This window comes from Lissotriton helveticus, chromosome 9 (genome assembly GCF_964261635.1).
Source record: "Lissotriton helveticus chromosome 9, aLisHel1.1, whole genome shotgun sequence".
Lineage (NCBI taxonomy): Eukaryota > Metazoa > Chordata > Amphibia > Caudata > Salamandridae > Lissotriton > Lissotriton helveticus.
Window position 1 is genome coordinate 1,191,730,361 of NC_136070.1, and position 16,989 is coordinate 1,191,747,349.

Consider the following 16,989-nt stretch of genomic DNA (forward strand, 5'->3'; position numbering starts at 1 on the left):
TATTGTAATATAAGCTGCAACCTTTTAACGCGATTTTATGATTTTAATTACCTGAAAAATAGTAAACCTGAATACCAAACTGTACACAGTAACCATTTTGCTTGACAATACATTTGTCATAGCACTCAATATGACCAATCCTCTGTCCAACGTAGCAATATATATAGTCTACAACGTTGCGTCCCTAATCTTCCGCATTGTTAATTTCTCACTGCACATCAAATCCACAGCATTTGTCTGTACCAATAGGTCACACTCCGAACCCTGTATTTTCCCAGCACTTTTAAAGAGCATGGTCCTAGGCCTATCAGGAAGTTGAGCACTCAATACCTGGCTCAATGGACCAGCAAAGAAACACATCACTCATTTAAGCCCTGCCACCTTCCACACATCCGCCCCAAAAAGCTGTGGAAATCTCAGGACAAAATGTAAGCGGGGACACTTCTTCAGAACCCCAAACAAAAATGCCCAACATTCAATAATAAAGTGAAGCAGTTCAGCAACCAAGACAACACTCTTTTATATCCTGTGAAATTTGTGAAGGACCAATCCCACAAAAATACACACCTACCTTCCTCTTGACATCAGCAAAGGACCTTATACCTCAAACATTATTCCCGTGCTTGTCTTTTAGATGTCAGTGCTACCTGTAAATGCCACCCAACACACAACAGTATAATCATTTTGGTAAATAAAGGATTGGACAGAGTTTTTACATTTTCTATTTTATTAGGAGGAACAGCATAGGTAAAGTATTTGCCTGCAAGTAACTGTAGTAACAAGCACTTTCGTTTAGAAGGGATATTTGTCTTTGCAGGGATTCAATATTACCTGTCCACATTTATACAGATGTTTGTTTTGTACACTGGAGTTATTCCACAACTGGCCCGATATCAGCAACCCTACCAGAAGTATAACAAGCAGGTTTCAAAACATGAATATTTGTTCAAACCGCCTTTAACTATATTCAGGATAGCAGCATAACGGTCATCACTTTGCTATTCATCAGAAAAGTGTGTAGGTGCAACTCATTACAGCTAAATCTGGATAAGAACGACAGAAAGTAAAGAACCTGCTTATAATAGATACAGCAATAAGAACAAAACGAAAAGGGAAAGTCCAAACACTGGGCAAGTAAAAGATATACCTGTTTAAATGACATAAGAAAGTAAAAGTATAAAAATACCTGGATAGCAAAAAAAGCATCAAACATGACCAAGAACAGAAGGAATGTAGTCATATAACAAGAAGTATTAGGAATAAGAACAATACAGCACTTACAGTAGCAGGAGATGGGAAGCCGAAAACAGAGAAAAAGAATTGAATGTACAATCAAACAAGACTTATACCAGGGTGAAACAAGGTTGCTGATACCAAAAAATTTGAGATTAGTGTGGGTTCTTCATAGCGTGGACATCTTTATTTAGGATTTACTTTGAACAGGCATAACATTCAGATCAATGATTGATCACAGTTCATACTCCGAAGACAGAAGAAAATATTAAATTACATACAGTAAAATTCAAAGGACAAAAAAGTATGAACAAATATAACTTTCAAATTTCCAAAAAAAGAAAATAAACTTAAGCCACCCTGAAAGTGCAATCATTGGGGCGAAAAGTGTTGATAATTTGTTTGGCACCAATTGTTCCAGTAAATTGCCCAACAAAACTGTCACTTGCCATAAGGCAGACCTTGCCTGTGCATTCTTCAAGATACCCCATTCTAAGCAACAGAAATATAAATGATACCTGCCATTCAAAAAAGCAACACAAAACAGATGGATATTATAACATGGAAAAGAAACAGGTGAGGGTTTGTTAAAGTACCTAAGTAGAAGGTGGCACGTGGATTCTTCAGGAGAATGCATATTTAGCCATGAAGTTGCTATCTGGTTATTAATTTGAATGTATGGAATATTCACTAGTATGTGAATAAGAGGTAATTGTATTAGCCTATCCAACGGATTTCAATTTTCTCCAAACAAATGTCCACAATTGTGTGGTTTTTGTTGCTCCTCACTTTCATCTTAGTAATTTATTTACCTATTGATCTCAGTTTTAATCAAGTCTCTATAATTTAAACAGTGGTTAAATGCCATTTCAATAGAGCTTACTTACTGTGCTTCAGTTACCATTTTGTAGTTTAATTAGAGACAAAAGGCACTCAAAAAGTAGACACAAAATAAAGGTGCATTTAAAAAATAAATCACTGAAGAAAATTGTCATTTTCATATTCAGCATGTAACTGTGAATGTAGCCATGTGATAGTTCCGCTTACTGAGTCCAAAATGACAGTGATTATCCAGGAAGCACATTTATAGTGAAAAAATCAAACTATTGACCTCTGTGGCCAGACATTGTCCAATGTAGTTACTACATAGATTCGGAAACTAAATCATTCAGCCTGCCTTCACTCTAGGATGGGGTTGTGGCTAACATGCTCCAAGTATTTTTTCACAAATGCAGTAACAAGTTCAGCTCCTCTCCATAGAACATCGCCCGCCCCTCTTCTGACATTCTCCAAGAACCTTTTCAGGTTCCCAAGAATCACTAGGAGAAAATTCTCAACAGGAAATCCTCACATACTCTTACGACTCAGTTCCAGAGCATCCGGGCTTTTCAATGAATTCGGCACACGATACCCAAGATTCAAGTGAGGAAGGAGCTTTTTTATTTTTCACTTTTAGGTACATCAAAACGTTATCAGATGCCAAATTCAGATTGGCATTTATGAAAAATATTTTCAAATTGTCACATTGTACTGGATATGGCAGTATATCATTTATTTCAAGATGTGATAGTCTAACAATTAACAAAGATGCCTTTTTCAGGGGATTGATTGGCAGGGTTCTTCTACTTTGATATGCAAAGAGGACCTTATATCTTGACACAGACATTGCTACAGCATGTCTGGCCTTGCTGTGCATAAGCAGACATTAACCTGCTGGAGTCGGTTTGACCTGGTGTGATCGAAAGTAAATGCAAATCTATTCCAGTGGGGAACATATGAGAGGTCTGTGGCGTGGCATTTTTATCGTGTTTACGTAAGCAGGACCTTGGAGGACACATTGCCAGCATGCGTCTGGGATCTCAATTCTGTGAGTAACCTGTTGTACAAGGACTGGGTTTTAGGTGTGACTGCAGCGATTGGTTAAATGAAAATATCCATCAATAGTTCAGAGGGATATCTGTATTGTCTCACTGTGATGTGCCTGGTAACTGTTGTATGAGCAGAGAGTCTTCTGCACACTGATCAGATCATACAAAAAACACCAGGCAAACAAAAGATTCCTAGAGGAGAGAACGCATCTCTGCAGCATCTATTATGAAGGTTGTAATGTGAAAGGCTCAGTGCAGTGCTTTCTGGTGGCACGTAGTAAACATGTTTGCACTATTTCTCTCAGGACATTGTCCCATCTGTATTCGCTACATCAAGTCATCCTTACTTTGCATTTTTTACTACAAATAAAGTACTGTGCAGATGTGATGCAGGTATGACAATGGTTCAAATAACTGCTACTAGGATTTACCAAGAGAGTCTATTATTCAACACCAGCACCGCCTAAATTATGGTAAAATATAAACGCCGATTTAAAATCCTTAACACCCTTCCAAAAGTGGCAGTGACTAAGGCTAAAAAAGGCTAAAGTTACAGTGAAAAAAATCAATTAACCCAGACGTGTTGGACGTTGTTCCTTGATGTATGCAATTTATGGTGCTTGTTCTATTTATGCGGCTTTGGCATATGCTTGAAAGGGGCAGCCCAATCGAACAGTTGCAATTAAAGGACCACTCGGCCAGCAAAGCCCTGCCACAGGACAAAGCCACCTTACAAGGGCCACTCTTTAATGCTCACTTACAGAAGCTTTCCCCATCTCAATGTTTCTGATCATGGGCAGACTCAGAAGCTCCAGAATAATGTGTGTTATGCTGGGCAAGACCAATACGAATCAGTAGCCTGTATAAAAGTATTTATCCCTTCAATTCCATCCCATCAGGATGGAAAAATCCTACCTAGCAGGAAAAGAGACACAACTAAGGCGCAACTATGATGCACGTGAACAGCATCAGGATTTAAAGACACAATCAACTTGGAGAAAAAACAACGAAAAAATAATTAAAAAAACATTGCTAAAAGCACTCCAGAAAAAGAAATGACTACTTTGGTATGTCATCTTCCTCCACTTTAACACCCTCCCCGTAATCCATTCCCCTCTTCACATGCTTGAAACACAGTCTCTTTCTGTAACGTCTGAGCAGGGTAAGAGAATAGTTAACTCTTGCAATATCAATAGGACTTGTGTACTTTTACACAACCATGAAAGTGACAACGTCATAACAAGGTGGTGTTTTAATAGGTTTGATAGGGCTGGTAGAAAGAGGTACGAGTGCATTTTGTGTTTTTCTGGAGGGTTTGCTTTTCTCTGGAAAGATCACACTTTATCAACACTTAAAGGAACTGGTATCCCCATTTTAGTGCAAATCTGATGTCAGACCGGTTTCCTAACAGAACAATCAGCCTTCTACCTAGAGGTTATAACATTGCAGGGAGGTGCATTTACCTTTGCTTTTATCCGAAAACAAGGGAAAGGAAAATGGCTCCGAAAAGTTAATGTAGAGGACTTTCTCATAAACCCTTTAGAATAAGCAGTCTCGACAAAAGCGTACAGCAAGGTGTTTTTTTCGTATGCTTCCGCAATTCTGTCCTAAATCAATGAGGTTAAACCTTTGACTGTGCTTCTGAGCTACTCTCCAATGACTTTGTTGAAGGTTCCTAGAACCAGTGCACTCTTTTTGCACTGCTCCACCACTGTGACATGTCATGTACTGTCTCTTCGGATCGCGTGTGTTCCATCACTCCATTTCTCAGTGCCACTGAGGCATTGCCCGGGTCTGGGGTGCAGGGTTTAACAGCGGAAGAAGCAGTAGGAACTTCTTAAGCAGACTTTGTCAAAAGACACAGGCTGGGTGGCATCTACCGATGATAAACAGCAGTTTACAAACACAGAAGAGGAGTCCTCCCTTGGCCAGTCTCATCCTCCTCATCAGGGATTCTCGGCAGCAAAGCAGACCGTGTCAAACCCCAAAACTTCTGGGGCGACATGTCCTTTTTAGTGGCTGTAAATTTCCACCCCATGTGACTTCCACAGATTCGACACTGGGCTATCGTCCAGGCATATCTGTTGAAAAATACATACAATGTTATACAAAGATCACAGAATTATTTGCCATCATAGATCTGCATGAATTCAGCTCTCTATGATCTACCACACATTTTGAACAGAGAGGGATACACATAGGCACCTTATCCTAACATTACTGGCATTCCACCCTTCAAGGCACAATCAAATATAAATGCTTTGGAACTTTCTATCCCCACATATAACAGTTTGACAGATACTTATATACCAATATTGACCATAAGATTTCTCGACGATGTAATGCATAATTAAGAAAAACTTCAGTGTAATAACATTCTTCAGTCTTCAAATGTCAGAAGCACTAGCGTTTTTTGTTTCAGCTTGCCAATGTTAGTTGTTTTGTCTGTCTGTGGCTGCTTTCCGTCTGGTTGTTTTGGTTGTTGTCGACCTTGAATTAAGGGACTTGTGAGGTCCAGTTTTCTATGTAGTCAACGGCGACAATTTAAGGGTCAAAGTCGGACTATGGAATTAACAGATACTTAATTTCCGGGTTAGGAAACCCGAAATCACTGCAGGTGTTCCCAGGGCGGGTTACATTTCTGTTCTCTTAATTCCTTGACTTAAAGGTTCGATCACATTTAGGATGAGAAATGTCATTTTCAGTCTCTTTTTGGCTAACTGAATTTTTTTTTTGCTGTGGTTGCTAAAATGGACTTAAAACTTGTCTTACCGAGTTTGGAGCAGTAGAATGTTTCACATTATAACACAATGATTTAGTCACATGTGGAGATACTCATTGTGTTGCAGTCAATTATCATTGAAAAGGTGAGCAGCAGTTTGTGAGTGTGTAACCAACAGACAGAAATAAAGAATACATCTCTTGCTTAATCACTTCCCCTTAAATCTTCAACATCTTCTCAAAATAAGTAGGCAGAGACTAGAATTTCTTACACATGGAACTGCAACGATTCTCCAATTTCTGCCACCTAGGACCTGCATTCCACTACTAAAGGTGACACTAACTTTCTATCTCCGACAAGCTACCACTGTGAACATTACCTGCATTTCATAGTTTAATGATGTATGTGATAACCCACTCCGCACTATATATAAGGCATGGCAAAGACTCCAGAGGAAAACCACAGACAAGATTTCCACTCCCTGAGTCTTTGTTCAGAACCTAGGCTGGACTGATGGAATCTAATGTTCTTAACCGGAGCCATGTCTAGACTATTTATTTATGTTTGCAAATTGTAGTTACAAATTCAGCTTAATTTACTTGAAATTTGCGGATTCCAACATCCGAACACAATGAAACCTCTCCACTCCTGGTGTTTGGAGATCAAACGCACATGGCTCTATAAAGATCCATGCTGTATATACATTTCAATATCTTATAACTCAGACAACATATGAGCTGTATTCGTATCTTTTGACTGTGCAATACTGACAATATTTCTGCAACAAAACATTTAAAAGTATTACCCTGGAAACCAGCTGTGCTCTGTAGAGGGACGCCCAATCAGGTTCAGGTTACTTCCTTTATAGACCGTCAGAGTCTCATGAACAAACCCATGAGGATTCACATATGCTGCCATTGGCCCACATAATGATAAACTGCAGAGTTCAAAAAGAGAAAGTTACTTTTTTAGCTATCAGAGAGAAGATACAGAGGTAAGTATGCAACAGCATGTCATGCAAAGACATTCAGGAAACCACAAAGCTATATAGTAATTCAAAAACATCCAAGTGATAGCGGTAGTAGGGTCTTGCATACCCTTAAATAAGTCTTAGAAAAAAATTTTACCTTGGCAATTTTGTGGTAGCTTAAATGTAAAAGATTGTCATGGATATATTTGTGTTAATTTGCAGTCTTAAACATGGCCCCAATCCAAAGGAGGGGGGTGGAGGATGGAAAAGCTCTCCAGCATCCCGATACAGACTTCTCTACAAAGGAGAGGCAAAGTCAGCCAGTATTCCTGATAGAAGGGGGAAGAGGATAACCAGAGTTTGTGGTATCAGAGGGCCAGGCTTCACCCGAGGGGCAAGGGGTGCTCAATATAGGAGATAATGGGGCTGCAGGTTTCATCATACAACTAAAAACTTATTTACAAAATGCAGTTACAATGACTAAACTGCAAACATTTAGCCAACCTGAATATATTTTTCAACATCTTCAATATATTAGGATCATGTGTACTGTTCATCATCAAAACTACTTGACATAGCCCTAGAGAAAGAAATAACACTACAATAACTACCAGGGAATTATATCCTCAGTTTAGCCACCTGCTTTCATATCTGGAAAACTGTTTGGGTAATAGTCCAGCAACAAAGTTACATACTTGCAAAGTGATTCTATCCAGCAGTAAAATGGTCTTCACACATTTAAATGCCCAATGTAAAAGAGCACATCAGACCGTGTTTTCGCTGCAGAACACACCACTATAGCAATGCAAATGGCTAAGTGATACTGCCCCAAAAGCATGGAACACTGTTCCCAGGATCATCCATCACAACCCAATCCTTACTATTCCCGTTAGCCAACGAACCCCTTCTTTCGGCAATCATGATGAAAAAGACATTAAGGGAATTTATTTTGTAAATAATCCATACAATGTCGCAGCATATGGCGACAATGTACTAATCTTATCAGAAGAAGCAGAGGGTGCTGTCCCAGCAATACCAGACACAACAACATTATATGCAGAGGGATCAGACTGTTCACTAAATCTAGACAAAACAGAGATTTTACCAACTAAATAATGTATACTTATCAATACTGAACAATACAAAATACGATGGCAACCAACTCAAATCAAATACTTACGGATGCGATTTAGGAATAATCTTGAAGAAAGAGAAGGAAGATAACCTCCTCCAAAATTCTCTACATGGTCACCTAAATTCATGAACTGGTGTGGGAGATTGGAATGCATTACGGTGATTATTGCCCAACAAATTTAAGTAATCAGCTCCACACTACCTATCCGGTTCTCAACCAACTTCTTTAAAAATGTAGAGCTCCTGACTTATTGTGGAAAAATAACCGAGGAATAACATCTCCTAACAAATTAAAAATGAACGAACTCGGAAGTCTCAATATTTCAAACGTTTTCAGATATAAAATAGCCTTTTTAATCAAAGCAGCCAAATGGTTGCCTCGGCCTAGTGCAGACAATAAACCTCTATGGTTATACATTGAAGAACATCTGACAAAACCACTCTCTCTGATCTCTATACGGATGATGAAAGCTTCAAAATTCAACATTCGCACTCTATTATCAGGGACACCATTTGCGCCCTTAAAGCCTATGATAAAAAAAACATTCTGGCAAAATCTAAGAATCAGAATATGCCTCCCTCTGGGGTAATACAAAAATTAAGAAAGGATGGAAATTCCCAGTGTGTGAGATTTTGGCAGATAAAGACATATGCATCAAAGACCTCGGCAGCACTAATATGCCCAAAACGTTTGCCGAGATACATGCAGCTCATAATCAAAACAACATCGATTTTACAACTTCTTAAAACTCAAGGTCGCTCTAAGAATATGCAATAGAGCATACAAATCGGACCTCATTATCATATCTAATGAAGTGTCCACCCTACCACATGCAGCAGCTAAAATATATAGAAAACTAAACACTAGCAATGCTAACAATAAGCCATTAGCAAAGATCCAGGCAAATGGAGGAATACCCTACACAGCCTGCTCCACGGCTGCATCTGATAGCTCCTGGTAAAATACTTTGAAATTCTCTTTAAGTAGCATTGTCCAAACATCTATCAATTCCCACCCCTTAACCAGTTCTTCAGCCCTGTGGCTGCTACTTTCCCTCTCAGTGGGGGGGGGGGGGGGGTTAGTAGATCTGTCCCAGCCCAAATCAAATATTCTGGTGCCACTCCTGCCAATGCTCCAGAAAGCCGTTCTAAAAAGGAAATCTGATCACGAATCGGGGCATAAACACTACCCAGCGTTATGTCCCTGCCCTTCAAAGTACCCCTGACCACTACAAACATTCTGAGAACAAATCAAAATCATCATAGAGGACATTTTTGATATAGAGATTTCCCTCAACTATTATGCTGTGACTTAAGGCCCATGGTCCCTCACACTCATTTCAGGACTAACCTCTAAAGATCTATGCCTCTTACTTACTTACTTACCTGGAGATTATAATATTCTAAGTGAGTGGAAAAGATTTTATAATCTATTCCACCATACTTGGTGGGGCGTGGGTCTGTTTTGCAAGTCTTATGGACTACTCATTACATAACAATAACTTTAATTCCCAATTTCCAAATAAACTATGGAACACATTTGACTTATACATGCAAGTATGTCAAGATATTTTGTACAAGTTGGCTGCATTGTACATACCATATCTGTGTCTTTTATCCCTTGAAAAATCCAGAAAAGTTTTAAAATGTAAAAAAAAAAAAACTCCAACTTCACCACTGATTTGGATTTTTAATAAACATTAAAAATCGAGTTTAAATTACTCCCATAGCTTGTTCCAAGCCAATAATAGTATAATGATGATTTTATTCCAAACTTTTTTTCCCCATTGGTCAGCTAGAGCCTTTAACAGTGAAAACAGCTTTGAGGGCTAATCACTGTAGGTACATGCAAACATTAAATTCTTGAATGTACCACTTTTAAATACTATGCACACTACCTTGTGAGCTACAGGACTTCCTTAGGGGCGAACACACAAAAGGATTGAGGGGTAAGAGGCAATCGTCCCACTCCAACCTCCTACACAAGTATCAGAAACAAAACCTAGGAGAGGGACTTTAAATATTTGATAGCGTTTGGCACAGGTAGGTGAAACACACAAGTCTGTTAAGAACTGCCCTCACACACACAACAATTGTCATGCTTAATCATATGGCTGCTAACACACCTCTGGGCAGACCAACGCTGGAGGTGGAGCAATAGGGAGGGGGAAGACAATACAACAAAGAATGATAATGATGTGGGATCACAGGTGAAATTATGTGCAAAAAAAGTGATTACAACTGGTTCCAGGGAGTCCCTATTCTAATTTTAATACTGGGTACCCTGTCCAGAGTAAAATATGGTCACAACCGGACCTGTGGATGATGGATTGGGAAGAATATAATGAGAAACTAACCCCTCCACTCTGCAAAACTGTCGACATGTTTCAGCCGGCCAATTGTACTACCCCGCCTTTCATCAGGACTCACAACAATATCCTCCCATGGGTGCTAACCCTACTTCCTTATGATCCAGGGGTGAAGGATAGCCTCCCTTCTGAGTAGCTGCTCATGTTAAATGTGGGAGAGCCCCTTGCTCTCCATGAGGAACAGAGTTCATATAAAATCTAGACTTGAACTGGCGGGGGAGCGAGGACAGCTCCCCATAGTCACACTTTCATCAAGGTGAGCTGTGGCCAACACACTGTCTCTCCCTGCGCCGGGAGGGGCGACCTATTTAAGAGGTATGTTTTTTCGAAACCTGTAAAAAAGGCTTATATGGACAGGCCTGCATGCAGGCTTAAAAGCTGTAGGAGTTATGCTACAAAGGTATGCCCGAAGCCATGATGTTTCCTTTATCAGCCTAGCGGATGGCCCAACATGTGCTGCAGTCCACAGGTGGCATTTAACATTTCCATGCCATTTGTGGATTTTACATCAAATACTACAGCCTTATTAAATGGTTAAGTATGCCAATTAGGATATAGCCAATCTTATCATGGTTTAGGGGTCCGAGTGCGCACACACTGGGGACTGGACCACAGTGCACCAGAGTAGGTCAAATAGAGTGTGACCACGCCAAAAGGGGCACTTTCTCACACTATGCAACAAAATATCTATTGGCAAGCTTTACCACAGCACAATAACATAACTCCCTTACAGACCTATTAGATTTAACATATGCTTTTCACAATAAATCAGGTTTACAGACTCTCATAACTTTTCTTAATAAACAGCTCCTGACACACAATGTTTTTCTGTTACACAATTAAGACTACAGACAGTATCAGTAGCTTGTTACTGTAATGAATCAGCCTACTGTATTGGACATAAACTATCCCACAAGCCAGCCATTTGGCATGCAGACATAACATTTCAAATATTCAAATATGTCATAACTATACTTGACTAAGCAACGTACAACCCCTTCTACAAGGGTATAAAGAGGAATATCGCAGTGCAAATCTTCTACTTTGCCCCCTTTATAGTTTGTCAGAGGAGATATCTAACACCCTTACACGTTATGGTAATCTTTGAGATTGCAAGTAACAAAATCTCTCTACAGGTTTTAACACACTGTAATATTAATCCATATACAGACCTACTGGCGTTAACATGTTTTTAAAGTAAATAAAGTCAGCCCTATTGCCTTTGTCCAATCTAATCATAATAAATATATCTCTGGTACCAAACAGATCCTTTTTTATGGAACCAACTGGTCAATAGGATTTATCATTGGTTTGACATTATAAAACATCTGAAAACGTATTCCCACAAGATCAGCAGGCAAACCACTGAAATGTTACAAATATGTACAAAACTAATGTTGATAAAACAGCTCACATCACCACCTGATCAGATTTGACAAGTGCTTTCAGAATGGAAATGTTATACCTGTGAAATTGGTCAGAAAGGGTAACCAGCACCAGAATCCTTGCATATTGCAGTAATCCGCGAAATCTCATAATAACATACCTATGTACATGCTTTAGTACAGTGTAATCACAACTCCAAGAACTATTGTCTTTAACATGTCTTTTTTTTTTACAATATATAAGTAAGGCCTACTGTCCATGACAAATCTTTTTATAATAAACAGAGCAGACCTATTGTATCTTGCATAACTTTATCTTATTACCGAAAAAGGCGTAAAACTGTTATCATTGGCTTGCCACCATAACCAACTCAGGCCTACTTTATTGAGCATAGTTTTCCCACAAAGTAACCATCAGGCATGCAGTCAAAGTTGAAAATATGTACAAAATTTCAGTTGACAAAACAATGTACACCCCCACCTAAGTTGGCTTAACAAGAATATCACAATGAAAATGTTCTACCTATAAGGTTTGTCAGAAATCCTTGCCTTATGCGGTAATCTGTGAGATACAATATAAAATAATAATTAACCAGAGGAGCTGTAATGACACAGTGGCTTTAGACTATGGTAGACAGTGCCCACAGTGCTGTAACAATCCTTCACACAATACCTATTCGATTTGAGCCGGTAACATGTCAGGCCTACTTCCTTTGTCATAACAGCGTCATAATAAGCAGATCAGACCTATGACATCGGACATATAGCATAACTAGAATGTCACCTTAATAAATTCAGGCCTCCAGTACCGCATTAAGTGCAATACAAACACTCTTCAGAGGAAGCACCTTTCTTCTCTCCAGTCAAATGCTACAGTTAATAGAATCAACATGCAGGTGGAGCCAAAGTGCATTCAGTAGAGCTTCTTAAAGATGATTTTATGTTGCTCACAAAAGAGAAGACAACAGCTGTACTATCACGCCAGTCTAAACCATTGAAATTCGCCAGTTATGCTCAGCAATGCAAGCAAAAACTTGCACACTAAATGCAATATTCATTGCCTCACCCTTAATGAGACAGTTGCAATTACAAACGATAAACAATTTTACAGGCAAAATGATGTATTTTACATGCTTGCCAACATTTCAAAACAGGAATGAGGGAGCTCGTGAAAAGAAAAAATGGGGAGGGAGGAGGAAATTATTTTCCCCCATTGACTAAGCTAAAGTAAATTTTAGGCGAGAGACAGTCAAAATAAAGCCCTGGCTTTAGAAATCGGGAGTCTCCAACCTGAATCGGGTAGGTTGACATGCATGATCATATGACTATTAGCCCTTTTAACGAGAAAGCTAAATATATTATTTATTGTACTTATATGCGTTATTACTATAAATTTTGCAAGGTCATAAGCCCTGCTTTTGGTGTGCGAGATATGGTTTACAATGCTATTGTGTGGATTATGCTTTGCAAAGCCAACAACTGATGACTTTCAATGGATACTCCCTCTTTAATTTGTAATCATAACTGCTCAGCAACGTATATTTTAACTAAATTCTAAAGGTTTTATTAAGCATCCTCTATATGAACTAACTTTACCATATCTTCAATCTATATTTTTATGATTTGCTGCATTTAACTTCTATTTAAATTACCCATTTCCTGTGCACATTCTTCAGATGTGGTAGAGTGCGCTCCCAATGTTCGCTGTGTAAGGCCTTCTTCCATGAGCAGTATGGGTTGGCTACAAGGGCTAAACCTGCTTCAGTCATCCAACCCCTGCTAACCATGGACTTCGGCAGCGTGCGGTATGTGTTGACCAGGCGCACGGGATGGCCATAGCACTTCGGCGAAGTATCCAATCCTTTGTTGCCAGCCAATCACGATTCACATTGTCATGCTCAAAAGGTGTTGGGGGCAGGCTGAGGACTGGGATTCACAGAGCTGCTGAGTTCCCTTCTGTCCAATCACAACATCACTATATAATCAATTTGTAAATGACACTCAGCTGTACCTCAGGGCGTTGTCTAGTAACTTTCTACTGGCAGAAAGCATTCTTGTACAGCCTGGAAGTCACGAGTACACATTTCTTTCAAATGAAATCCCACTAGATTTCAAATTCTTCTCCCACCGTCTGGCACACATTGGCCTGGCGCTATTAAAACGATCAGAGTTGCCAGACTTCTTTAAGTCTTACTGTGCTCTAATTAACAATGAAACATCATACTGCGAAAGTTTTTTTTATAGGACCTTTTCGGACTACACCTACTACGCAGGGCAAAGGGCTGATTTCAGCTTAGAGACTGTGGTGCAGCCTTTGTTTCTCTGCATTGATGGAGGCAGTGCCATTTATGCCAACAAGAGTCATCTCCCAAGCTGATCAATTCCATCCTTTATGCAGCAGCACGACTAGCAGCTGACAGCATATGAATCAGCCACTGTGGCAACGATCATGAATCTACTCGTTTCGCCACATGCTCAGGTTGTTTTCGAGATGGTGCATTATATTTAAAGCCATCGATTCTGAACAACATTCTCATACCCACAACACAATATTGTATGCCTCATCTCGCAAGGTATAACTAATACTACCTTTCAGAACTCCTTCTCGATAAAAAGAGGACAATCCTAAATTACTATTTCTTAGTTTTTTTGCAATTTTAAGAACTCACTTCCAGAGAGCATAAGAAAAGATCTTAAAGTTCTGCTGTCGGCATGCCACTTAAGGCCTATCTATTCAAATGTCACTTCCAATTTTCTTTAATCTCTTGGACCCCGTTTCCGTGAATCGGCATAAGATATTGTTGGTTGCTATTTTATTATGTATTTTGGTGGTTTCTATAAAGCAATCTGCTATCCTTGAAGTGAGATCCGTGGTATAAAAAAAAATCAAATATGGGTATATAGAAAAACAAATAACAGATTAGCATCCCTAACAAACGAAATCTGATACATGCCTGCTCCTCCATAGACAAGCTTGCTGGCATTTCCAAAGCCAGGAAAGAGTCATGTGCGCACTGCGTGGCTAAGGCCACTATTGTGCCAAATTTGCTGCCCTCCCATGTTTGACAAATTACATATTGATCATCCCGCACCTGAATATTTCGTTCTTGGTGGTAATTTCAGTGTCTTCACACTGCTTGCAACACAGAGATGTACACTGCAAATAAAGAGACCAAAATCTAAATTTAGTACATTATCAAATAGCTGGCTTAATGATACATGCGATTTCCACAAGCAAGAAAATGCGAACACTGCCAAAAAAACAGAAAGATCAAAACATCTTTTGAAGAGGCAACACGCAAATCATGATTTTTCAGGATGATATAGGAAAGCACATTTTGATATTAATTTCACAGTAAGGTACCGCTTTGCTTAAAATAATCTTATGCATGCGAGTCTTAACAAAAAAATAAAAAACACTTGATGACTATTACTTAAACTTGGAAGTAAAGCTGGCTCTTGTAATAGAAGTGTTATACACAGCACAGCAACACAAATCACTAGCAACCACAAATTCGAATTTGAAGTGATGCAAAATCAACTAACAAAAGTACTATCAAACAGCCGAAGGGTGGCTACAGTCTGTCGTTTTAGGACTAGGAATACCCATACTAATCTCGCAGTATAGCGAATAGCAAACAGTATAGCTATTCTCCCAATGTGCAGACATCAAGAGAAATATATTATGTAAAACAAGACCACAATACCAGCGACTGATCGGTGGGTTGGATTGTATACATACAAGCAAAACAGTGGCAGTAATGTTTCCCGCTTTAAGCATGTGCTGCTGTAGATGACATGCTGTGCACAGACTTAAAAAACAGTTTCTAGATCGTTAACATTAGTTTGGGACAAAAGCGGGACATTTGTGAAACTGTATTTTAAGTACATTTGGATGGCACGTGCTTCTTGCTGGGATTGAATGAAAGAGTGAATGGAAGTAGCAGCTTTACACAGATCTGCTACTGGGATGTTACTTAAGAAGGTGATCACAGCTCCTTTTTTACAAGTGGAATGTGAGTGGTATAGAAGGCATTTGGCTTTGGCATAACAAACCAAAATTCATGCGACATATCTTTGGGATAAATGTAAACAATATCACCACAGCCAGGGCTGGACTGGGAACCCAAAGCAGCTGTGGCAATTTTGACCGACCAGCTCCCCTTCCCCTTCCCCAACCGACCTGTCCCTCCCCCTGGGGTAGGGGGAGAGGGGAGGTGTGTTTGCAAATTGTAAGCTCTGCTGTTTTGGTTCCTGGAAACAGATATGCAGCACCGATGCAAAACCGGCCCCCACCCTTCCAGCTTCCGGGAAAGCGCCTGATGCCCGGTTTGGCCAGTCCAGCCCTGACCACAGCCTCTTCTACACGGTTTCCCGTCCTGGCCATTACAAAGGTCAGACTGGGTGGCTGAACTTTCTCCTTTTTTAGCTCCCTAACTCGGGATTAACTTCCCTCTCTCCTTCAAGAGTACTCTATATCTCAGCCTTTTCAGGAACAAACTCAAGACCTGGCTTTTCAATTAGCGCTGTGTATGGAAGTGTAAATGAAACCAAAAGTTGCTTGGATATGGTAATACACGGTGTACCGTCCACATAGTACAAAATATCTCTTCCAACACCTAAAGTAGGTTGAGCTCTTCCTGGCACTGTAAGTGGTTGCAGGAAATAGGAGGGGTAAGTCAGAAGGCTTTCCCACTTGAAAAAAATAGTGCTCTATCTGAAGTGCAGTGTGGCACGTGTACTGACTGAATATTTTTGTATTACTTAATTGTGCATAGTCACTTTAATGATAAGTGCTTAAAGTGTAGAGCTTAATTAGGTGCCAACGATGTGCCCATATTTGTATTCTGAGCTGATGAATAACAACACAAGCTATTGAGGACAGTGCACCCAAAGTTTTAGAAAATAGTGAATTATTGTAGGAAACTGCCTCTCTATATAGCGTCCCAAAACAAGGTTTACTGTGAAGAGTCTAGGAAGCCCTTATTACTGTACAGGGGCTTGCATTAACAATGCAAGGTGCTTGATTTGTGGTAGTGTGGTCGAGAAGCCATAGGCTTATCAGAAGGGAGTGTAAGGCAGTTGTTGGACACACATAGTCAATAAATGAGACACACACTTATTAAGGAAAACCGACACCATTTTAGAAAAATAACCGACTTTTTAAAATTATTTTAGACACCATGATCTACGAGATTAGGTGAGTACTTTTCAAGTTAGCAAATTTCAGAAACACAGAAAGTACTGCTGTCATATATGAGGTATGACCCTTGAACGCTGTAATGTTAATACATGGAAGAAACATACA

The 16,989-nt window shown here is 39.6% G+C and overlaps 1 protein-coding gene across 2 annotated transcripts in view; it reads right to left on the bottom strand.

Annotated features, from left to right (window-relative positions):
- Positions 1-709: 709 nt before the first annotated feature.
- Positions 710-16,989, bottom strand: part of CRBN (cereblon) — a 112,808-nt gene continuing 96,528 nt past the window's right edge. For both annotated transcript variants that reach the window (XM_078661659.1, XM_078661658.1), the window contains exons 9-11: positions 14,774-14,838; positions 6,629-6,760; positions 710-5,182 (exon numbers count right to left, since the gene is read on the bottom strand). In XM_078661659.1, the coding sequence (XP_078517785.1) occupies positions 4,999-5,182; positions 6,629-6,760; positions 14,774-14,838 (381 nt within the window). In that variant the 3' untranslated portion in view covers positions 710-4,998. The remainder of the gene's footprint in view (positions 5,183-6,628; positions 6,761-14,773; positions 14,839-16,989) is intronic.